Genomic DNA, 24,214 nt, shown 5'->3' with positions numbered 1-24,214 from the left:
ACATTTTCTCCCTGAAACAGTCTGCAGTCTAAAATAGTTTATTTGCACACATTTTCCCTAGCCAGAAACTACTACAGTATCAGTCTGATTGAGATGGCTTATCATGAATGGAAGAAAAGGGCTGATAATGTAGAATGCCATCTCTTTTTAATAAGACACAATGATGTCATCCACAACCGTGATATGTGAACACACATGCATCTTAGTAGTAGGTATACCACATAGTACAGCAGTTCAACCGTCGACACTGCAAGTATTTGCCTGAACAGTCTCTGCAACAGCTAAGAAGCTAGCACCCTGTTACTCCTGTAACTAGATGCAAGACAGCTGGAAGCCGCTGCAACTATTCTAATTAAATTTACAGCCTTTTGCTTGCTACACATAGATGATAGGTATCCTAATTTCCAGATATTCATGACATTTGCATGGACATAGCCACATTGTTCTGTGGTGTGATAGGTCACACCCTGTGATTTAAGATCCTAAGGTTTCAGATCATTTGTTTAAACTGGCATTTTTATATTACACAGAAAAAGTTAAATGCATATAAAACAGGAAATTATTATGAATCTAGAACAATGTGGCATACTGTGATTAACTCGGACCTAACACATTTTCAGAAAACTGAAAAAATACTGATATCCATTGGATTCTTTTTTAAAAAACCATTTGATTATAATAATAGTAATAATTTGGGAATCTGATCTAAATAATACTCAACTTCATTTCTGACATTTTAATGGAAATTGTAGTCAAGGTCTACTTGAGTCCTGTGGTTCATAAAAAGGGGGGATGGGGGGAGTAAAAGATGGAGCTACACCTCAAGTCATCTTGTGGTATTGTGAGGAGGAGGAAAATGAGGGAAATAAGGTTATCAAGTGCTACAGGAACAGTTTCCAGCCTTTTTGGACCAATGGGCACATTTGCAAACTGGAGAAACTGTCACAGGCACCTCACATATAACTGCAGGCAAGCCCATACCACAGCCATATCCTATTGGCTACAAAGTGATGTTAATTTCAAACCTAATATCAGGGGAAGGGGAACCTCTGACCCCTAGGGAAGGTTTCTGTGGGCACATGTATGCTCAGGGGCACTATGTTGGTGACCCTGGTACTAGAAGGAGAAGTGTAGAGAAATGTTGACTCCATCCCCAGGTACTGTTGCTGTGCAATTGCAATCTTACTTTTTTGAAGGTTCACAGGAAGCCCCTTTAGAGTGTATGAAGTTCATATGTCATCCAAAAAGCAAACTGCTGTTCTGTTGATTGGCAGTCTTCCAATCAAATTGTGACCTTAATGTACAAAAAAAGGGGGTGGGACCAGGACCGGATTTAGGTTTGATGAGGCCTTCAGCTACTGAAGGCAATGGGGCCCTTTATATGTCCAGCTGTCCTTTGCTAACAACAAATTGTCGCTGTTTTTTGTGTTGAATATATGCCATATGGTAATTTATGGACCTAATAGGTATCTAAAGCTATTTGCATATAACAAAATATGTATTTTATCAAAGTAATTGTCGAACTGAAATACAATTAAAAAGAAGTATATTAATAGTGAAAATTTTTTGAGGGGGGCAAGAGAGAGTGGGGCCCTAAGCTATAGCTTGTTTAGCTTATATATAAATCCAGCACTGGGTGGGACATTGCTTTTCTTTCCTGCTTTTCTCCAGCACAGTATTCAATGGGCTTTTTACTGTGTTTTAAGAAAGTTAGAATAAAACTATCTAATGAAAAATACCCTCAAAAAGACATTGCTCAGTTACTAATACTATCATTTCATGCCTAACGTCTTTTTCATCTATATCTAGTTATGCAAAGTCTTGGAATACTTGAAGTTTCAAAACTGCTCTGCCTGCTTGCTAGAAAAGGAATTCAGTGCTTTTCCCTTGAGTTCATGGGATAAATTTATATCTTATCTCTTGCAATCACTCCAGGCATTATTATATCTTATCTCTTGCAATCACTCCAGGCAATATTAATATGTTAGAATAAGATAATGGATTTAGGTAGAAAATTGATAGGTACTCTTGTTTCCCCCATGTAAAGGGCAATGGGTCATACTGTGATCACTGCAAAGGGTGGAGTCCCCAGTGGTGTAGACAAGTTTACTTGAATATGGTATGTGGGTAGCAACTCTGCAGATTAGTAAATGCATGTAGTTTGGGGGCAAGGCTTGTTAGTTCAGTGTGTGGAGAAGAAGGCTATTGAATTCCATCAAGTAGCAAGACAGAAGGAACACCTGTGGCTAAATAAGGATTACTTTCCTGTTTCATAATCAAAAGACATTTTCTTAGCATTCGTTATTATGTTGTTGTTTTTTGCATTTTTATACTGTAAACTGCCTAATAATAATAATAATAATAATAATAATAATAATAATAATTTATTTATACCCCGCCCATCTGTCTGGGTTTCGCCAGCCACTCTGGGCAGCTCCCAACAGAATATTAAAACAGAATAAAACATCAAACATTAAAAACTTCCCTAAACAGGGCTGCCTTCAGATGTCTTCTAAAAGTCAGGTAGTTGTTTATTTCCTTGAGATCTGGTGGGAGGGTGTTCCACAGGGCGGGTGCCACTACCGAGAAGGCCCTCTGCCTGATTTCCTGTAGCTTCACTTCTCGCAGTGAGGGAACCGCCAGAAGGCCCTTGGAGCTGGACCTCAGTGTCTCGGCTGAACAATGGGGGTGGAGATGCTCCTTCAGGTATACTGGGCCAAGGCTGTTTAGGGCTTTAAAGGTCAGCACCAACACTTTGAATTGTGCTCAGAAACGTACTGGGAGCCAATGTAGGTCTTTCAAGACCGCTGATCCTTGGATGAAAGGCAATATATAAATGCAGTAAACAAAATAAATATACAAAATATCAGATTCACCCTATTTAAAGTCGTGAAGTTCAGTGGGTAGCCTTGGTAGGTTGCCCCTCTCTTAATGACTAACAGGAGTCATTGTTGAAGATAGAGGTGGAAAATTAAATCTTTTGCTCCTTTGCGGAAGCATGGGATAAAAATATAATAAATACTTGAATAAGAAAAGCTGGTCATATTAAGCACCATTTTATACTGAAAAGTGTTCTTAGGTACTTGGCTAGCTTTTTCGTTGTGCATTGCACACCATCTCTCTCAAATCTTTCAGCACATACAGACTAATCTACTGCCAAAAAGCACATTTAACTTTTATGTAGCTTTTTACTAGCTTTCTTTGACTTTGTTCTTTTTTAAAAAAGTAGGGTTTTTTTTAAAAAAAGAAGTTGATATCAGCTTCTCCAAACATAAATAGCTTTGCAGTATCACTCAGCGATAGATTATATAAGTAAGGTCAATTCATATAGCCTCAAAAATTTCTATAAATGTGAGTCAGTCACTTTTGAAAACCATACAAAGCACTGAATAACGTTGGATTATGAAATGTACACTGTAACCCTCTTAATACACTTTCTCCATAATTCCTCATTCTGTTCATATTCACTGAAAAAGACATTTTACCTGGAGTGGTGTTGCTCATTTCATTGGCTCCACTCTTGTACAATCCGTTCAATATGTCTGACGTCATTACCCTTTTTGACAACACTTTTTTTTAGCCACTTCTGGCCTGTAGGCCTAATGAGGCCTGAAAGGCTTCTCCATTTGGCCCACGAGGCCATTTCAGGGAAACCACATTCACCGCTCCATCACCCAAAGCAGGAAAGACACAGATTGGGTTGCAGAGGAACAATTGTGAGTTCACACTAAGGTTTGAGAGTTCGGTGCTATTTGAATATGGTGTATAACACGCAGGTCCTGCTACCCTCTTTCTCCTTACGCGAAAGAATCAGTTATCCAAACATACCCTCCCCCCTCTCCTTTTTATGAGGATTACCCGCTCTGGGATCCCACAGCTAATTCTCCCCTGATCTCCTCGCTGGCCCAAATAGGACTAACTTAACCAGCTAGCCCTGGTGATCATCTAATGTTTATTGGATGGATTTCCCCCCTAAATTGATTTGAATTCTGAATTTATTGTTATTCACGTTTTATACTGTATTTTATGCTGTTTTTTGTTGCCTCAATTAAGTGTTTTAAATTTGTTGTTAGCCGCCCTGAGCTCGGTTTTCTGAACTGGGAAGGGCAGGGTATAAATAAAAAATTATTATTATTATTATTATTATTATTATTATTATTATTATTATTATTTATAACTAATTATGCCCAAACCTCACTATACGCACCACACCCAGAGTTTGCCCACATCCTTACTTCCTTATTTGTTTGTGCTATGCTGGTTGGTTGCAGCCATTTCAGGAAGAAACCATGGAAGTGGGGGGGGGGGAGAAAGATAGGAGAAATGATGTACTTCCTTATTTGTTTGTGCTATGCTGGTTGGTTGCAGCCATTTCAGGAAGAAACCATGGAAGTGGGGGGGGGGGGGGAGAAAGATAGGAGAAATGATGTACAGTTGTACCTTGGACCCCAAACACCTTGCAAGTCGAATGTTTTTGCTCCTGAACACCACAACCCCGGAAGTGAGTGTTCCGGTTTGCGAACTATTTTCGGAAGCCGAACGCCTGACAGGGCGTCCACAGCTTCTGGAGCTTCCTGCAGCCAATCAGAAGCCGCACTTTGGTTTCCGAACGTTTTGGAAGTAAAACGGACTTCCAGAATGGATTCCGTTCGACTTTCAGTATGACTGTATTAGAAATGTTCCCACAGGAAGCAGTGGAAATTGTGGATTATACGCGAACACTCACCTAATGAACCATCTCCAGGGAGTACATTGTGCTCAGTAAGTGGGACCTGTATGTATCTTGTTGTGCTTCTTTCGGAAGGGGTGGGATACACTCAAGAAATTGAGCTCCTGCATGTGTTTACTCCCTGCTGAAAGCAGTGGAACAGAGTAAATTACCAAATTCAGGCCACCTCAACAAAGGAACCATCGGGAGCACACTACTCTTGCAGACACAGCTTTGCATTACCTGTGCCCCTTCTGGTGTACGCTTCTGTTTTTAGCTAATTCATTACTCATTTCACCCAAACACAGAATGATGCTTAGAGTATACTATTGTGTTTTGGCTCTTGAGTACTGGAAGACCTGCTCCCTGCCTTGCAGGCCTTTTCCCACCTGGCCGAGAGGGCGGGGCCCTGATTGACTCCAGCTACAAAAGCTGAGGCTGCTGAATGGACTTTTGGTGTTGTTTAGGGGTTTTTGTTGTCTGGTTGTTGTTGCTATTATTGATATTAATTTTTGCATCTTTATTTTAGATCTTAAGATTTATATGAAAATTGTTCAGTTTTGTTATTATTTTGTTTTATCTATTACTTATTGCTACTTTTGTTATGTTTGCGATTACGTAACTTTTTTCCATGTTGTGAGCTGCCTTGACCGTGGTTGTAACGATGGAAAGGCGGCATACAAATAAAATGATGTACTGTATGTCTCTTTGTAATTAAGCATGGACTGGTCTGAAATAAATGAACAACGAATTGTAGGTTTTAGAGAACAGGCAGTCAACTTTCGAAAGGTCACGCTTTTTAAGGACAGACCCCTACCACTTTGAACTCCAGGAAGCTACTAAAATGGACATAATGTTCTTTCACAAGCAAGTAATCTAGATTAAACTATGTTGGTTACTTTGTGCACCTGACTCATTTCTCTGATATGCATTTCAAATTAATAAATATTCAGTTGCTTGGGTCTCTGTGCTAATCTGACCTCAGTGGTTGGGCAGCAACGTCATGACTACTGAGCAAGGTTTCTACTGGCACAGGGGAAAATTGGCTTGAAACAAGAGTGCTAGAATGCCCCTGTATTAACCTGTTAGGCTTTTATGTCAATGGTAGCATCTGATGGAGCTTTGAAGCCAACAGGATCTCCCCCCCCTCACCCCCACACTCCACCCCCAGACCAGTGATTCTGAACCCTTGCCCTGTGACCTGCACAGGGCTTTATATTTCTATATATTTCTATATACAGTATATGTAACATAAGCAGGTGATCCTTGGTCTGTGGTGCTGGTGCGAAGAGACCTGCTAGACTATAGTATGTTTGACCCATACATTTAAAATTCATTCTTTCCTGCTTCATCCGTGGCCTTTTCTAGGTTGACTGGCACCAGCTGGATTATCTAGTAATTGACATGCCACCTGGGACAGGAGATGTACAACTGTCAATCTCACAGAATATCCCAATTGCAGGTATCTTTTTTATGGACTTACAGTGCAACCCTACTCAGAAGTAAGTGCTGTAGAATTCAGTGGGGTATATTCCTTGCAGCCTTAGTTGTGATTAAGGATGAAAAGCGCCAAGAGGCTTTTTGAATGGCAGTAACAATTTCTTAACTTTAGGTGGCATCTAAAGGGATCCAGAGTGGTGGAGCCATTTCAGAGTTTGTCTCTTCCCTCTGTGTTGTGCTTTCAGAATGCCTGCCTGCCTGCCTGCCTCCCTCCATCCATCAGAAAAGGTCTTAACTCCCATGATTTGAAAAATTAGCCATACATTAAACGTCTCCGATTTTCCCTTTAAATCTTAAATTATTTTGGCTCTGGAATTTAAAGAGCAGTTTGATTTGAGGGTGGGAGGAGTGATGGGGAAAGGGATCTTGAGTATCAAATATTGAACATACAGGTTTTATTTTATTGTTGTGACCTGGTCTGAGATTTGCTCAGTGATGAAGGGGGTGATAAAAGTTTTGCAAATAATGATGTTCGAAGTGAATAACCATGTTTTGCAATCACCTGGTGAAGTGGAGTTGGAAACAATGCTTTTAAGTTTAATTGGCAAACAATAGTAAATGTTTCCAATTCATATACAAACACTGGGTAGCAGCTAGGTGTTCAGTATGAGATATATCTGTGGTCCCCAAGTAGCAGCCATGGACAACCTAGCATGCTCAGCCTTCCAAGGCCTCCAACTCCCTGTACATCTTGTTGAAAAAATGTATATAATTACTCGAAAAAAAGAAGAAGAATTAAGATAAATTACTGATTATACTCTAGACTATTGTGGAGAGACCACTTCACACCAGAAGCTGCCTGGCTTGGTTTGCAAAAAGGCAATTTAGATATAGCCAGAAGGAATCCTGCATTGCAGAGCTTTTAAAGTAGGCTTAGATGTCTCTTTCTGTTTGCCTTATAAGAATCGAACTGTTTTCAGTAAACTGGCTTTTTGCTATTGGCGGAGGGCTGTATAAATAACACTAGCCATAAGTTGGTTTTTATTGAATAATGTTGAAGGCAGAGCAACGAATTTCTACATACAAGATTGTTGAGAAAATGTGAGCCAGCGTCAGTACATGTCAAAAGAAGCATAATCCAGGCAACGTCTTGTTCATTCAATCATCCTTAAAGTAGTTCATCTCTGAAAAGTGATTAGGTAAAAATTATACATTCTGCTTAAGCAGAGCTGTTTCTCAAGTGAATTTCAGTCGCATTTGCTGATTTTAATGATCAAAATAATTTCATACTTATCAATCCTATTAATCCTGCAGAGGCAATACTGCTTAAGGGGGAAGAATTTGAATCCTGTTCCTCAATGAGATTGTCACATATTTGATTTATGAATATTTTACTATGAATGAATGAATAAATGTGTTGGGAACTGTTAGGGAGTGGGAGGGAAGGAGTAATTGCTAAGTAGGAAATCATGTTTATCTTAACTATAATGGTGGGTTTTTATATGTTTGGTTAGGTGTAAGCAGGTTCCAGAATTGGAAGTTGCCTGAAATGCCTGTAGTAACTTGTGGACTTTAACTACAGTACTAACCATGTGAAAAGAAAGCAATTGAGTTAATGGAGGCAAAGTCGTAATTTCAAGGCATTGTTTTCAGTGGCTGCTTTGCCATAGTAGAAAGGGCTTTCACTTCCGTAAGTTGAGGCACCGTATTTTCACTGATTCCCTCCCACCCATGAAAACTTTTCCAAAGGGTTGGGAGATGCCTTTGATCAGAAGGGGAAATGACATAGAGAGCTGCAGAATATCTGGTTCCCCAATTTGCATGAACGGAGGCACTTTCTGCTCAAGCAAAGCCACCATTAATCTTTAATAGAGTTCAATATGTGTTTGCGCATGGCAGTGTTCTGTGGAACGAAACAGCCTAATTAAGCTCAGAACTAGCATTCTTGACAATATTGGCTGTAACAATGGCATATATTTCCTTTCCCTAGGGGCTGTGATGGTGTCCACTCCTCAGGATATCGCTTTACTGGATGCACGCAAAGGAACGGAGATGTTCAAAAAAGTGAATGTGCCGGTGAGCCTTTACAAATGCACCGTATTTTTCGCTCTATAGGATGCACCGGACCATAGGACGCACCAGAAAGGAGGGGGAGAACAGGAAAAATAAATTCTCCCCCTCTCTGCTCAGCACCCCTTCAGCGAAGCGGTAGGAAAAACGGAGCCCCTTCCATTTTTCCTCCCGCCTCGCTGAAGGGGCGCTGCGCAGAGAGGGAATACTGTGCAGCGCCTCTCCAGTGAAGCGAAGCCTGGAGAGCAAGAGGGATCGGTGTGCACTGACCCCTCTCGCTCTCCAGGCTTCAGGCGGCTATCTGCAAGCCTTTGGAGCGCAGCGGGAACTCCTGCTGCACTCCGAAGGCTTGCGGATAGCCGCCTGAAGCCCCCGGAGCGCAGTGGGAGTTCCCGCTGCGCTCCAGGGGCTTCAGGCGGCTTCAGCAAAAGCAACGCGAAGCCTCTGGAGCGCGGGGGGGGGGAGCTCTCCCTCTGCGCCTCGGAGGCTTCGTGTTCCTATCGCTGAAGCCAAGGGCCTCTATTCGCTCCATAGGACGCACACACATTTCCCCTTAATTTTTGGAGGGGGAAAAGTGCGTCCTATAGAGCGAAAAATACGGCAAGTTGTTTGATCCCTCTAAATAATGGGTATGTTTTAAGAGGGGCATATGTGGTCCAAGGGCCAGACTGGTCATCAAAGAATTCCCCCCCCCCCCCAAATCTGGCCCCTGGAGGCCCTGTCAACTTGTAACTTGATGGTGGGTTTTTTTTGCCTGCAATTCAATCTTAAGGGAAGACCTGCAGCTTAGTGGGTAGAGTGCATGGTTTGCATGCCAGAGGTATCCAGTTTGATCCCTTGTGGGTCTGGGAAAAACTGCCAGCTGCAGTGGGTGGGTGGTCTGATTTCAGTATAAATATACCAAAGAAAGTCACAATTTTGCTTATAAGTAAAATCACTTTTCTTCAAAGTTGAAGGAAACCCACAAGGCTAATTGTTCTGCCTTTGTAAAGCGATTGGTACTAGATGCATGGTGTCTTACCATTTGGGATCAATCTGTGGAGCAGGTTTTTGACTCGCCCCCACAAAGCCATTTGAATAATACAGTGGTACCTCGGGTTACAGACGCTTTAGGTTACAGGCACTTCAGGTTACAGGCTCCGCTAACCCAGAAATAGTACCTCGGGTTAAGAACTTTACTTCAGGTTGAGAACAGAAATCGCAGTGCGGCAGCAGCGGGAGGCCCCATTAGCTAAAGTGGTACCTCAGGTTAAGAAAAGTTTCAGGTTAAGAACGGACCACCAGAACGAATTAAGTTCTTAACCCAAGATACCACTGTAGTGGCCATTTAGATAATAGTATTTTAATAGTACAGAAGGTGATAGTACCTGTTCTCTAAGAAATTTATGTTTTTCATAGTTGTTGTTCTAGTTGTTGATACTTTTTTGGGGGAAGAAACTTGCCTGTATGCTATAAATAACAGATGAGCTCTGAGGGTGATAGCAAAATTATTTCAGAAGTGAATTGTGGGTGTACTGCTTTGCTATACTAAAATACAGCCTTTGTAATCCTAAATATACTACAGTACAAATTAACCTGAAAGTTGCCAGCTATACTCCTACATAACACACATGCAGTTTTCCCTTATTTAGGTATATTTGAGAAGTTTGAACGAATGAGTTTTCCATACAGAGAATTTAAACTTTTAGCTGCATGGCTAGCATGGATGAATACAAATTCATGGACCTCCTAGGTCTGGCACTTTCAAGACCTGCCATAAGCCATTGTGCAACAAATAAGGGGAGTTGAAAGTGAAGGACTGTAAAGGGTGCTGGTTGATGCAGTGACATTGTTACTTCACAGTGCTTCATAAGCAAACAAATCGAAAGCTTCCCCCCACCCCAGACAATGGGGGAAGACAGCAAAGATGGGTAGAGGAAAATATTTTTTTGAGAGACACCATTCTGAAGCTTGCTCAGATATTTTAATCTGGTCTTCAGAGTTGGTGAGGGTTTCTACCACATGTTTCTCCTCTCACTGCCACCAAACTCATCTTTTGATTTGAAACATACAAAATCTGAGAGACAGTAATATTCACTGGAAGAACCACTGATGGTTAAGTATGAAGGTAATGGTTAAACATGGTAATACTTTAAAGCACAATGAAATATGGAGAAGTAAATAATAAATCAAAGGAGGTATGTGTTATTTCACAGTGTGTTATACTTGTACAGCTAGTACTTAATCAAGACACAGCTTAGACAAAAACCCATAAAAAGGCTGTTTATCTTCTGCAGTTCCTTACAGAATTACTCATAGAATTTGGTATCTGGGGCAGGATGTTCCTGAGAACAGAACAAAAGTCTCATTATAAAATAGCACGGGCTGAAAGTTATCGGGACATCGCTGGTATACATACTATATAACAAGTCAGTTTCAGTCATTTCCACACTGCTGGCTCCCCCCCCCCTTTTTTTTGTAGACCTGTTTCATTTAAAGATGAAAGCGTTTCAAGACAGATAAACAAATTATAAATAGGACAGAGCTGAAGTGCACTGCTTTTCCGTGAATATGTTTAGCAGTGTCAAAAAACTTTATCCACACCCTTGGCGACCTCCAGAATTTTATATGAAAGGGTTCAAACATGTTTGCCGGCACAGGAAGTATTGCCCTCATTCTTACAACGTTTGCCCTCCGTGATAGCATCAAAGAGCCGAATATGCATAGTGCCATGGCGCCGTATTCCATAGGAGTGGCAGACCTGTAGCCCTGAGCCAGATCTTTCCCACCAGATCCAGTGTACTGGCAGCGGCAAAACCTGCACAGACCAATTGCCACCCCAGGGAGCATCAGAGCAGATTGGAGTGCTCCTACCTGCTTCTGGAATGCTCAGTCTTGTTATGGTGGCAATGCAAAAAGGAACCAAGGTGCCTTGTTCTGCTGCAGTTTGCCGCAACCGAGGAGGGCGGAGGCGTGGGTTGAGTAGTTCTAGGCAAGAAGGAACACTTTTTAGGTTTCCCCGCTGCTCTGGGAGTGCTGGCCATGGAGTTGTTTTTTTTTCTTCCCAAACCTATCAGAGATTGTGGGGGGGACGGGACTTTGAAGGGCTTTCTTTAAACCCACCATGCCCTCACCATTAGAGCTCTCCAGCGGGAAAGGGAGGTGGCCTTTGTGTGGCAAGAGTACGAGTGTCTGGGTGCAAGTGGCAGTGAGTTTGGGTTGGCAGTGCCCACTTTGGCAGCTCCTACCACTGGCCTTCCAGGAAGAAGGAGGAGTTGAAAGTAGCAGCAGATTGAGCAGGTCATAACAAGGAATTTGGGGTGGGTGGGAATTGGGGTGGTCTTGAAAAGAACACTTTTACCTATGTGAACGTTTGGCACAGCCCTAATGACAAAATATAGATATCCCACACTATTGCCTACCTTTAAGAACTATTCTTCATGTGATGTACCCTTAAGCTTAATTAAGAATAGTATCAATCATCTCTGTAAATAGTTTCCTCTTTTTTTAAAATTAAACTCTGGCAACTGTGGTGCTGGTTCAATTAGAGCTATGCCCAAGGAGTGCACTCTACTTCTCTTGAAACTGAAGTAGCTTATACTAAGAATGTACTAAGTATCTGATATGGAATCAGAGCTGAAATATTTCATTGGGCATTTGATATTTAGCATCAGTATAATATTATCTTTGATGCAGCTGAGTTGCATCTTATGCTTGCTTCAGCAGCATATATACATAACCAGCTCCATTTCAGATCCATTCCAGCCCTTTTCTTCTGCCTCTGTCTCCCTCTGCTCCTCCCTTCTGCTTTCATCATCCTCTGCCTGCCTGCCTGCCTGCCTCCTCCTCCTTCCTTCTGCTGGTTGGGGAGAGGGAAGGCAGTGGAGACACAAGGCAGGCTCCCACCTGCCAGCCAAGGAAAAGGTAATTTTGGTTATACGTGCAACCCGTGGAACAAACCCTTGTGTATTTGATACATTGCAACTGTACTTCCTATCCGTGTTTGGTATGACCTGTATGCTCTGCCTGAACCTCAAATGATGGCAAAACCAAAACACCGCACTTTAATGCCACAGGTGAAAATTCGGTCAAATAAGCTCCCATCAGCTTTAGTTATCCAATGCATGAGGTGGGCTGTGGGGATGAGCATGCTAGCTTTGCTTCCCCCCACCCCATTTTCCCCCATTGCCCTCAACTTGTGCAAGGAAGGTGACTGCATGAAGCAGTGAGCCTTCTATATCTGTGGAGGCGCTCTGCACATTTTGGAACCCTGATTTTCTAAGATTCTGTCGTGTTTGGGGTGCCTTCACAGATACAGACAGCTCCCTGCTTTGCACAGTCGCCCTCCGTGAACTGAGGGTGACAGGAACGACAAGTGGAGGTGGGCAGAGCTAGCATGTTTCTCCGGACTGCCCCTGGCGTTGCTTGGAACATGCTGCATGCTCAGAGCTCATCAAACTGCCTAATAACTGAAAAGCCTGCCTAAACAAGTAGCTGGGCAAAACTTACAGATAATTTTTCAGGGCTGGGTTATTTGAAATAGTTCTTTTCCACCTCTCCTGTGCTCAAGGCAACTCACACAATATTTCAGAGATAAAAAGTAAACATTGGGGGGTGGGATACAGCAGCAGTCATCAAGACACCTTCAGCTCACAAAAGACTTCCTAAACAGATGGGTTTCATAGCTGTTCCTAAAGGCAAGAAGATTGTTCCACAACTACTCAGCTTCTTACTGCGGCTGAGCTGATTTCCTGCAATTATGATATTCAGACAGGATATCTGAAGTGTAGCTCTCTCTCTCATGGTGATCACTCGTGGCCAAGTAAGATTGTCTTCCGTGAACGCAGGTCCTGGTGCCCGTAGAGTCCCATCTTCCTGGTGAAATTATATTTGAAGTAAACCTTCTATTGTCAACAGAATACTCCTTTCACCATAATCATGGTGCAGGGGTGATTTCAGGGTGGATGGGTTTACTGCTGGGGAGGGGAGATTTGTGGCAGGCATGTTGTGCCCATATGGTTTTCAAATGTGCCCATGGGGCCCACAAAAGTTGGCAAACCATGATCTAGAGCATTTATGGGATGGTTAGGGCTGACTGAGTGCCAGATGGAAATAGGGAGGAGGGATGTTCTGCTGTATATGTGACAGACACAGACTATACAAAAGAACAGACTGCTGTGTTGACTTCTAATTAGGGCCTCTTTAAAAATGGATGTTGGCCAGACCATAGAAATTAAGATCAAATGAGCCTGGTTCATAGCTGTATTACAAGAGCCAAACCATGCTCATAACTGCGACCGCAGACTGCAGCCGTAGTCAACCTATATGCTGGCAGGGGAGGTGAGTGTCTGTATGGACAGAGGTGTGTTTGACAGTTTTTATGGCAGCCAATTGCCTTGAATGTGAACGCTAGGTTTCAATGGAAAAGTGGCTTGCTCATTCAGCCCAGTGCAACATAAACTGTCAAAAACACCTCTGGATATGCATACACCTCTTCCCAGCTCATGCATACTGCCGCATAGAATTGCAGCCCTAATCTTGTGCTGCATACCAAAATCAGTTATTTTGTCTGCATTTGTTTCACCGTTCGGCTATATGTGTTTTAAATATTTATACTGTGCCTCCAAGTATTACTATTAGATATGAGAGGAGAAGAGACATAATATTTTTTGTACTTTTTCCTCAATTGTTATGCGCTAAGACGCACTGCTCTGGTTCTCCAGAAGTGGCTTAGTCATGCTGGCCACATGACCCGGAAGCTGTACGCCGGCTCCCTCAGCCAATAAAGCAAGATGACCTCCGAAACCCCAGAGTCGGCCACGACTGGACCTAATGGTCAGGGGTCCCTTTACCTTTAAGACACACTGAACTGGTACAGGGAGAGGCAGAAGCTATGGAAAACAGTGGTGACAAAGGTCAGCTTCCTCCTCTCATCTTATAGCCAGGCCTAGAAGCTCCTTCGCTGTAGAGATGAAATTGCTGTGCACCTCTAGATTGCCTTTCAGTAAGTTCTTTCAAATTCTGGCTTCTGTCCTAGTGAACTTCCAGTATTACGTCTGCACACACCCTGAATAGTATGCACATCCAAATGTCCTTTATGCAAAAATCAACTCAGTTTAATAGGTATCCATAATCGGGCTTGGTGAGTTTTCTTTTGGGAGGGGGTTCATTGCCATATGTACTTTTGGGGATTCCTCATACAGTTGTATCTCGGCTCCCGAACACCTTAGGAGTTGAATGATCTTGGCAGTCCTGAACAATCAAAAACCGGAAGTGAGTGTTCCGGTTTTTGAACGTTCTTTTGGAAGCTAATCGCCCTATGGGACTTCCGCGGCTTCCAATTGGCTGCAGGAGCCAATTGGGTTCTCTTCAACTTCCGAGGCACGGCTGTATTTGAATTTAGCAAGCATAGCACACATGTGCTAGGTTTATATTACACGAAACTCTTAAGTTAGCCTCAGAAATATAATTTGAAACACTGAGTTCAAATCTGTTGATAACAAATAGGCTTAATACCACAAGTAAGAGAGGCGATTCTAATGTTTTTCTAGGCTTGGGCAAAGGGGAGAGAAACTAGTGTGCAGAATGTGGTTTGAGTGATGAATAAAATATAATTAGTCTCCCCCCCCCCACTGTCCTCATTAAGAAAGAAAGAATTGATGTTACATTCAGCCTTGCTAACTTTCCTGACAGGTTTTCTAAGTTAACTCAGTTCATTTAGCTTTCAAAGCGACATCTAATATAAGTGCATTAGGGTTTCCTTCAGTAATTTATCACATCATGCCAGATGTCATTATTTCTGTTGTTTGATTTTTAAATATGTTTCTCTTCTTTAGAGTGAATAGAAAATCATAGTTCTTTCTTTGAAGTCTCTTAGCCCCACTCACCCCACAGAGTGTTTGTTGTGGGGGAAGAAGGGAAAGGAGAATGTTAGCCGCTTTGAGACTCCTTAAAGGGAGTGAAAGGTGGGATATCAAATCCAAACTCTTCTTCTTCTCTTCTTCTTCTTTCCTCCCTTCTCCCCATCCCCCCTTGTAAGTGGTCCAATGAAACTGATGCTTTAAGGGCATAGATAATATTACAGAGAATGTTCACAGTTTTCCTTTAGCTTTGGAATAATTTGGCTACTAACAATGAGTTCACATTCAATTGTCAGTCAAGGCAGCAGATCACCTTATTTATTTAGCTCTCAACATACTTACTTGAGAATAAGCCTCATTGCACAAAGTGGGATGTACTTCTGACTGTACATGCTTAGAATTGCACTCACACCATTTTTTGCAGAGGTTTTAAGCTCATCTGCTTGGCGTGAGTTGGAGCTGAGAGACTTAGAAAGTTGGCAGTTTTGAATTTCAGAAAAAGTAGCTCTGACTCGCCAGAGCTTGAAGCAATAATAATAATAATAATAATAATAATAATAATAATAATAATAATAAATTTTATTATTTGTACCCCACCCATCTGGCTGGGTTTCCCCAGCCACTCTGGGCGACTTCCAACAGAGATTAAAATACATTAAAACATCAGTCATTAAAAACTTGCCTAAACAGGGCTGCCTTCAGATGTCTTCTAAACGTCAGGTAGTTGTTTATCTCTTTGACATCTGATGGGAGGGTGTTCCACAGGGCAGGTGCCACTACCAAGAAGGCCCTCTGCCTGGTTCCCTGTAACTTGGCTTCTCGCAGGAAAGGAACCGCCAGAAGGTCCATGGCTGTTGTTCCTTTTGAGTGGGCAGTGATTTGAAATGGACGCTGCTTACCGATTTTCTTTCTGCTTGCTCAAGCTGTGAATTGTTAATAAAATGCTATTCATCAGAACTATAATCTTCCCAAAGTAACTGATGCTGCCTGGGATCTTCTTACCGCTCAGAGAATGGTGGGTACAAAAAACATAATTGTAATGGATGGAATTTCGTGTTGCGCTATGACAGTTCTTCTGTCTACATAAACAGCCTGTCAAATGGAGCAATCTCGTCTCTTCTCCCCCTGCACACAGCCCTGCAGAAGTGCTGATTTGGGCACCATATTGTGGGTGCCCAGTGGTGTGTGCATTGCTCTGCCACCACCTGCCATCGCAGTGGTGCCAGAGAGCCAGCAGAGGTAAGGCACTGAGCAGTGGCAGCCAAGCAGCTCACATGTGTGACAGCAGGGCACCCACAGTCGAAATTTTGTGGGTGTCCAGGCACCCAGGTCCCCCAGACATGGCACCCGTGCTACCCCTGGGTGTTTCCCCAGTCCCCTCCACCCCCAAGCTAATGGGGGTGCAATGGGGAGTTTGGGGAGAGAGGAGGGGGAGGAAATCCCTGGTGCACAAGTGGAAGTCATTGCATTGGGCTTCTGCTGACAGGGCTCGTTAGAGTAATCCTGCACAACATATTTTATAGCATGCTTCATGATCCTATTCATGATGTCAAAATTGTGAAATGTAGACATGAGAATAATTTCCCTACCATCTAGAGTGGGGGCACAGCTTTTCTTTTATGAGTAATTGGTAAGTGTCTGGATTTATTTCTGTAAGGTTGGCTAGTTGGAAGAAACTAACCTTTTCCATTTTTTATTTACGGTAGCCTCTTTCTAACCTTTCTGAGTTTTTTATATTTGCCAGGTCTTGGGGCTTGTTCAAAACATGAGCCTTTTCCGGTGCCCAAAATGCAAACACGAAACCCACATTTTTGGAACTGATGGTGTGAGGAATCTAGCCTGTGATCTTGGTCTGGATGTTTTAGGTAAGAATGTGGTGATTGAAAGTATTAAATAAAAAAGAAGTAGAATTAAATTCAGAATTATTTGATTGCTGTTTAATCCTATTGAAATAAATGGACTTCAGGGACTCAACTTCTGGCAGTGTGTTCAGGATTACTGTGTTATATAGAAGGAGATGCACAATATGATTTATTTGGTCTTGATCTCCACATCCACTGATTCACATCATGTTTCCAAGTACAGCGTTAATATGATTGGACTTGCATGTATCACATCATAGGAACCTTTTTTTCTGATGAAATTGTGTTCAGAAAGCATCTGACTCTTTAAAAGAGGGAGCAAGGGAGAGAAAGAAGGTTGTAGTAGTGATCTTCTGTTTCCTGAAAGAAGATGGCTTATCAGCTAGACGAGAAGCAGGTCTCCCAAGTTCTTCAGCTGGGGTGGAACAAACCTTCCCCAGTCAAGTTTCTTGCGAGGGTGGCTCCCCATGTTTGGATTTGTAGGAACAGTTCGTATGGCTCCATATCCCTCACCCTAATTGAGGATGAGTGATAGATGCAGGAAGATAGGACTAAGGGGCGGGGTCCACAACGAAGAGATTTAGTCAGACCAACAGATTTACAGACAAACTTTAGGTAAGAGTGAGTTGGTTTAACCCCACCTGCCCTTTTTCTACCCTACTGTCCGATCAAGGCTCTAAGTTGCACCTTCCCTAGATGAACTTTGCCATTTGAGGCCGTTACCTGTTGCTGCCCATCTTGTGGTTTCTGATGGCTTACCTGGTTAGGATGCAAATGCAACAGTTTCTGTTGCCTTAACCTCTGGCTGCAGCCTTCATATTTCAAACTCAGGTGTGTCATTAGCAAGAGGAGCTACTCATTTCTGTTCCCACAGCTTGGCTTCTTTCTCAAAAACTCCTATCACCACCACCACCCCTTTCCCCATATATCCTCTGTCCACTGGCTCCTCTCACCTCACAGCTCCCTCCCTGTCTTTAACCCTGGTCTGTAGCTCTGCCTGCCATGGCCCCTTTCCCCAACCTAGTGCTTTCTTTCCACACCTTGCTCTGCTCTGGAGCCCCTTCAGACTGTAGCTCTCTCAGCTCATAGGATAGCAATGCAGTTATGGCTGAGCGGAGCAGTCACGAGGGCAATTTGACCAGGAGAATCTGGCCCTCCACACTGAAAATAATTAACAGTCCCCGATGAAAATCATTCTTCTGCGTTGAAGCCTGCAATGTTTCAGGTATAAGCTGGTAATGAAATGTAAAGTGTGGCATACCTCAATTAAGCTGGTAAATGAGATAATTGTGCCTGCTAATGATTTATATTTTCACACCGTGCTATAATTATATCAGTTCATACAGATTATCCATTTAGAACCAGGAAGTGAACTTCATTAAAAAAAAAATTGTCATAGAAGCATTAGGGGCTGGCAGAGACCTAGCAGAGCAAGGAAATCCATAATTAAAAGTACACAGTTGGGTTAGCTTGGCTGTCTGCTGGAAGCGTAATGAGGATTGGAGCTTGGGATCTTGTTTCAGCTGTCACTGGTACTGACCACTGCTAAGAAGCCTCCCATGACAAAACTTCCCGCAATTAGAGTTGATTCATGGTCCTTCTGACGTGCACCTATATATTGGAGCACATAATTAGTGTAGAGTTATCTGCATCGGATACGCCAGAGAGTCATGAAACACGATTGCATCCAAAGTAACACTGATCAGCATGTTCCATCAGTGTGAGGGTTTTGAATCATTGAATTATAGAGTTGGAATGGACCTCAAGAGTCATCTAGTCCAACCCCCTGCAATGCAGGAATCGCAACTAAAGCATCCATGACAGATGGCCATCCAACCTCTGCTTGAACACCTCCGAGGAAGGAGAGTCCACAACCTCCCGAGGGACACCGTTCCACTGTCAAAGAGCTCTTACTGTCAGAAAGTTCTTCCTGATGTTTAGTCAGAATCTCCTTTCTTGTAACTTGAATCCATTGGTTCAAGTCAAACCCTCTAGAGCAGGAGAAGACAAGCTTGCTCCATCTTCTATTTGACAGCCCTTCAGATATTTCAAGGTGGCTATCATATCTCCTCTCAGTTTCCTCTTTTCCAGGCTAAACATACCCAGCTCCCTCAACCATTCCACATAAGGCTTGGTTTCTGCTTGCACAACAGGATTCCCCTCTGTAAATACCTTCTGGGGTTCCCCCAATCCCCTAGAGGAGATTTGTGTATGGGGGGGTCCCGAATCTAATGCTTCTGGCTCCCCAAGACCACTGATTTTGACATCAGTAGCAAAAGGTAAAAAGAAATAAAGCAAGAATGGCATTGGGACAGAGAGGTTTAAATTTCTCCACCAGCCCAGCACCTTGAAAAGGATCTAAATCGCATCTTCTCAGTCATCAGTTTGATCTTTTTACAAGCAAGCAAAGGATAATAACCCCTTCTCCTCAGTCAATATACACATATAAGTTGAGGAGAGGACTGTGTAAGTGGGCATGTGAGATGACTGATAAGCCCCCCACCTCAGTGGCGTAGCCAAGGATGAATGCGGTCCTTGGGCCAAATAATGGTTAGTAACCCCTGGAAAAGTGTAAAACAACACACAAAAATTTATAGACATGTAGGAATGAACTTTCAACACCAACAATATTTTATCCAGCTTCTGCAGTGTGTGCTTTCTAAATTTTAAACATCAGGTATCAATATTGGTCATTCTTCACAGGTTACCTTAACTTGTTTTCATTTAAGGCTCAAGCCCAATATTTGTGACAAACTTTATGTAACGAACAGGCTACCCAATACTTTTGAGAAGAGTATGGAATCACTGCAGAATCGTGGGTGACTGACTTTTGAGAACTTGGACTGAGCTGCTGGATCCCCAGGCCCAACCTTTCATCATAGCAAGGGGACCAACAGGGGCTTTTGTCTCATGGATGGCAGAGTTGTGGCTCCGGCCTGGGATGCTGCATTAGCTGTGGCAAATGCACCATCAGCTATAGAATAATGGCAGTGTAGCTTTCTGCCCCAGCACCTAGGAAGTCTCTTTACCCGTGGGCCTCTGCACCCGTGGAGAGGGCAGTCCACAGCATCATATAGCTCCTCAGTCACCCTTGCAGGGAGCATCAGATTTCTCCCTTAAAATTGCTTTCTGTACAGCTATTCTTACCATTTTATATATAGATTTGATTTATATTCAGCCGTTGCGTAATAATTGTCATTGTTGGAATCTGAAAAAAGTTTAATTTTCCACAAGAGATTTTTGTTTTTAAAGGATGGGACCATCCTGTGTGTTATTGTGCCATTTTTCTTTATTTCCGTGGCGGTCCCCTGCTGATTAGAAAAGCACAATACACAGTTGTTAACTGTTGGAAGGGAAATTAATTGAATATGTAACAAGCACTTAATTAAATCAGTGGTTCCCTAATAACAATAACACTTCCTTTCATTTTGGCAATTAAATATTTAAGCCTGTATTTGAATATTGATTAGGATGTTACAGTTGTGGAAATCAGCAGGGAATGAACTGCAGTACCGAAGAAATAATGTGGGGCGTGTACTAGCTGGAAGCTGGGAAACTTTACTGCGGACCTGTTCTGTGAGCGCTAGGCACTGCATGCATTCGGCTGGCCTTTTAGCTTGAGTTTTGGTATAGCAGAGCCACGGAATTCTGCACTGCAGCACAAATGAATTCAAAGCCAGTTTTTGGTTCCAGACCAGAGTGGAGACTGGAAAGAAAACAGAATGCCCAGTGGTGCATGGAAGTCCGACATGCTTTCTTTTGTCACCCTAAATAGGTCATCGTCTATGAATTTTTGTTCCCATTGGGTAATTGCAGCAGACAAAAAGGGAAAAGACTCTCCATTTCCGTAGATGACTGTAAGGCAGGATTCTATCTAGCAATAAAATAAAAAAAAATATGAATAATGTTTCTTTAACAGATAGTTTGAATTGTGGGAATGTTCTGGGGTGCAGGAGAGGATATATTGACTAATTATATCCTTATCCAACTTGTGCTAACAAGTTCCCAAAATATCAGCAGAGTTTATAAACATTCCCCTTTAAGTGCGCAACGGTAACGTGTGCACAGGTTTGCTAGAACCTCTATAATAATTACTCTGGTAATTTCCCCTTTTGTTCCCTCTTAAAATACAAGACACGACACAGTCTTTATAAAAGTATAAAAGAGTTTACTCACGTTCTGTTCACAATATGATCCCAGAAGGTAGACAGGCTTAAAAAGGTTACATACATTTAGAATCTATCTTGTAGCAAGATAGTCCTTATCTCCTCTCTTGGCTGGGAGCCAAGAGAGCATCCTTATATGTTTCCTCATCGAAGGAAAATGGCAGAGAGAGAGAGAGAGAGAGTGGCTGCCTGCCCTGTGCTTTTGTCATTACCTGCACAGGTGAGGCCACACCCACCTCTGGTCACATGCGGAGGAAGTCCGTCCCCAGGAAGTTTACCTGCTTGCTGGACAGACATCCCTCCCCATGTTCTAACATGTACACTCTAGGAATGTTGTCATTGACTGCTCCTGTGTTTACATCCCACATGAATGACTTTGGCAGTGCGTGTATTTCAGCTGATTTTCATTCAAGTGTTGTTACTTACTGCGCTGAAATATTAGTAACACCAGTGCTTGTTGAATTTAGGGCATGTATAAAATATTGAGCTTAAACGTCAATTTATGGTCTTCATACAGGTGACATTCCTCTACATGTCCACATAAGAGAAACATCTGATGCTGGCAAGCCCATTGTGGTCTCACAGCCCCAGAGTGACGTGGTGAGTTTTAATGTAGTTTGCGTACAAATCTCGTCTTGTTCATTTTTGCTTTGTTTGTTACAGTGCATGTGCCACAGCTCCCAGCAGAATATTAAAAACACAATAAAACAAAGCATTAAAAATTTCCCTAAATAGGGCTACCTTCAGATGTATTCTAAAAGTCAGATAGTTGCTTATTTCCTTGACATCTGATGGGAGGGCGTTCCACAGGGCTGGCACCACTACTGAGAAGGCCTTCTGCCCGGTTCCCTGTAACCTCACAGTGAAGGAACCGCCAGAAGGCCCTTGGCGCTGGATCTCAGTGTCTGGGCTGAATGATGGGGGTGAAGACACTCCTTCAGGTATACAGGGCCAAGGCCATTTAGGGCTTTAAAGGTCAGCACCAACACTTTGAATTGTGCTCAGAAAGATCCTTCCATGCTAAGAAACAAAAGGAAAATTCAGAAGATTTAATAAATAGACCTTGAAGAACACTTTTCACATTATTAGAATTATTCATAGAATAACCGAAGGCCCAGTTCTATCTGATGATGAATGGAATATTAAACCTGCACATATCCATTAGAAAATGGAGATATTTATAACATGATAAATGTGCAATCCAGCTACCATTTTATGCCCCCAAAACGTTCCAAAGTGGGGTGAAAAGAATTTGCTCACTACCTTCCTGTCCCAATGTCTAATAAGAAAGCCAACAAGATGCAAACAAATTTAAAATGATGTTACTTTTCACAAGTTTATGATAAAGGAAATAATATTACCTGTGCATTCTTTTAAAATAGAAAATTAAGATATTTATTGTGTCATATTGTCTGTGCTTAGGAACTCTGAGATACCTCTTTGCCTCCTGTGTTGGGTGATATAGATACATGTGCAATCCTCATAAGGGACCCAGGCATGCAACTTGCCATGCCTTATAGTTTCACTGTTGCAACTGGCATAGCTGGCTTCGTTTCAGTTTTAAAATACTTTGCATCATTGGTCATGGAACTGCATTGGTGAAAACTACAATGTACGTCTTGACTCTGCATGTGGTTTTACTTACCCACACACAGAATGGTCCCTTTGGAATACGTCCCTTGTGCTTTTTGTGCAGGAGTGTCTTCAGAAATCATAGTTTAGGAGGTGGCCAGGAAGAGGAACCTCTCTTTATAAATCTGTAAAGCTTTAAAGCAAGATAAAGTTCATGCCTTATTTCTGAAGTTGAGGCCCCAAGGTCTTTTGCAGTCCTCTGTTCATCTGTAGTTACACCTTGATAGCATTTCTGCCATTTCTTGGCTGTTTTATTTCTCTTTGCACTACAGAGCAGGCCTTTGGCCTCCAATTGATGGGTCAGCAAATTGTTAATGTTAAGCTGTCAACTTTTCCCTTTGCTAAGGAAAACGCACACCTTTCTTTGCAGAAAGATGAGCTATAGAAAATCCCATTTAGAAACCTCAAACAGAAAAGAACAGAAAAATCTCTAAACTGAGAACATAGTTTATTAATATGAAGACAGTTCAGAATGATAAATGAGAACTGTAAATTTCTCCTTTCCATTTCCCTCCATTAAAATTCTCTTGTTTCACTTCAATCCGTCTTGTGTTGCTTAGAAATGATGGCACAAACAGTTCAGTCCAGCTTTATAATCAAATAAATAGCCCATTAGGAAGAATATGAGTAGGAGAAAAAGTTCAGCATGTGTACATGTTAAGTTTATGAAAAGTGGAATCCAGGTTTGTTGTGGTTTTGATCGATTCTTGCCTGCTGATGAAGAATGCAACAAGAAGGGAAATACCCCCCCCCCCAAAATAGCTAATGATCCTATATAGGAGTTTCAGTGGGTTCTTGCCAGTGCAAGGTCTCCCCATCCCATCTGGCGAACCGAAATTTCATGGCACAGAAGCTGCATCATTTGTCAACATTTTGTTGGTGATGCATTTTTTCTCTTACAATTAGAAAGTGTCTAAACGTTTCATTACATAACAGCTCAGCCAAGGGGTGGGAGCTGGTTTGCTGATGACAGAAGACAGCCAGTTTGTTGCCTGTTTTATATAATATTTTATGCTGTTTTACTCTGACCTAGGAGATAAACACATTGCCATTTTTAAATATTTTTACAGGCCCAAGCCTATCTGAAGATTGCTGCTGAAATAGTGAAAAGACTGCCAGTTTCTCCAACTTAAAGCCATATTTTTGAGGTTCTGTGACTAGAACTCTACCATTTGAAGTGACAGAATAAATGATATATTATGGAACATGCCTTATTTTTTATTTTGTCTCGGAAAATTAAATGTCAGTACCAACTTAGTGTGATTGTCGTATCAAACATTTGAAACAAACTTTCAGCATGCTTTAGCAGCAAAAAGCACCAAAGACCCAACACATATTTGGAACTCAAGATTTTTAGTGCATCATTCAGTAGGCCTGGTATTAAAGAGGAAGAGATATTTAAAGAGATTTTAGCATCTTTATGTAGGTAGACTGACAAACACCAGAATGCACCACTGCATGTGTGGTCAGTTTGTTTCTCTCTGTCATGTGTCTGAA

At 42.2% G+C, this 24,214-nt stretch overlaps 1 protein-coding gene across 8 annotated transcripts in view; it reads left to right on the top strand.

Annotated features, from left to right (window-relative positions):
• Window positions 1-23,922, top strand: part of NUBPL (NUBP iron-sulfur cluster assembly factor, mitochondrial) — a 60,001-nt gene extending 36,079 nt beyond the window's left edge. For 7 of the 8 annotated variants that reach the window (XM_028721088.2, XM_028721075.2, XM_028721082.2 and 4 more), the window contains 5 exons: window positions 6,077-6,170; window positions 8,139-8,224; window positions 16,802-16,922; window positions 21,603-21,685; window positions 23,788-23,922. In XM_028721088.2, coding sequence (XP_028576921.2) covers window positions 6,077-6,170; window positions 8,139-8,224; window positions 16,802-16,922; window positions 21,603-21,685; window positions 23,788-23,850 — 447 coding nt within the window. In that variant the 3' untranslated portion in view covers window positions 23,851-23,922. Of the gene's footprint in view, window positions 1-3,597; window positions 3,717-6,076; window positions 6,171-8,138; window positions 8,225-16,801; window positions 16,923-21,602; window positions 21,686-23,787 lie in introns of those variants that run through there. The other variant, XM_028721110.2, reaches the window with a different exon arrangement.
• Window positions 23,923-24,214: the final 292 nt, after the last annotated feature.

The sequence above is a fragment of the Podarcis muralis genome, chromosome 1 (assembly GCF_964188315.1).
Source record: "Podarcis muralis chromosome 1, rPodMur119.hap1.1, whole genome shotgun sequence".
NCBI lineage: Eukaryota > Metazoa > Chordata > Lepidosauria > Squamata > Lacertidae > Podarcis > Podarcis muralis.
This window is presented reverse-complemented; position numbering and strand designations above follow the sequence as displayed.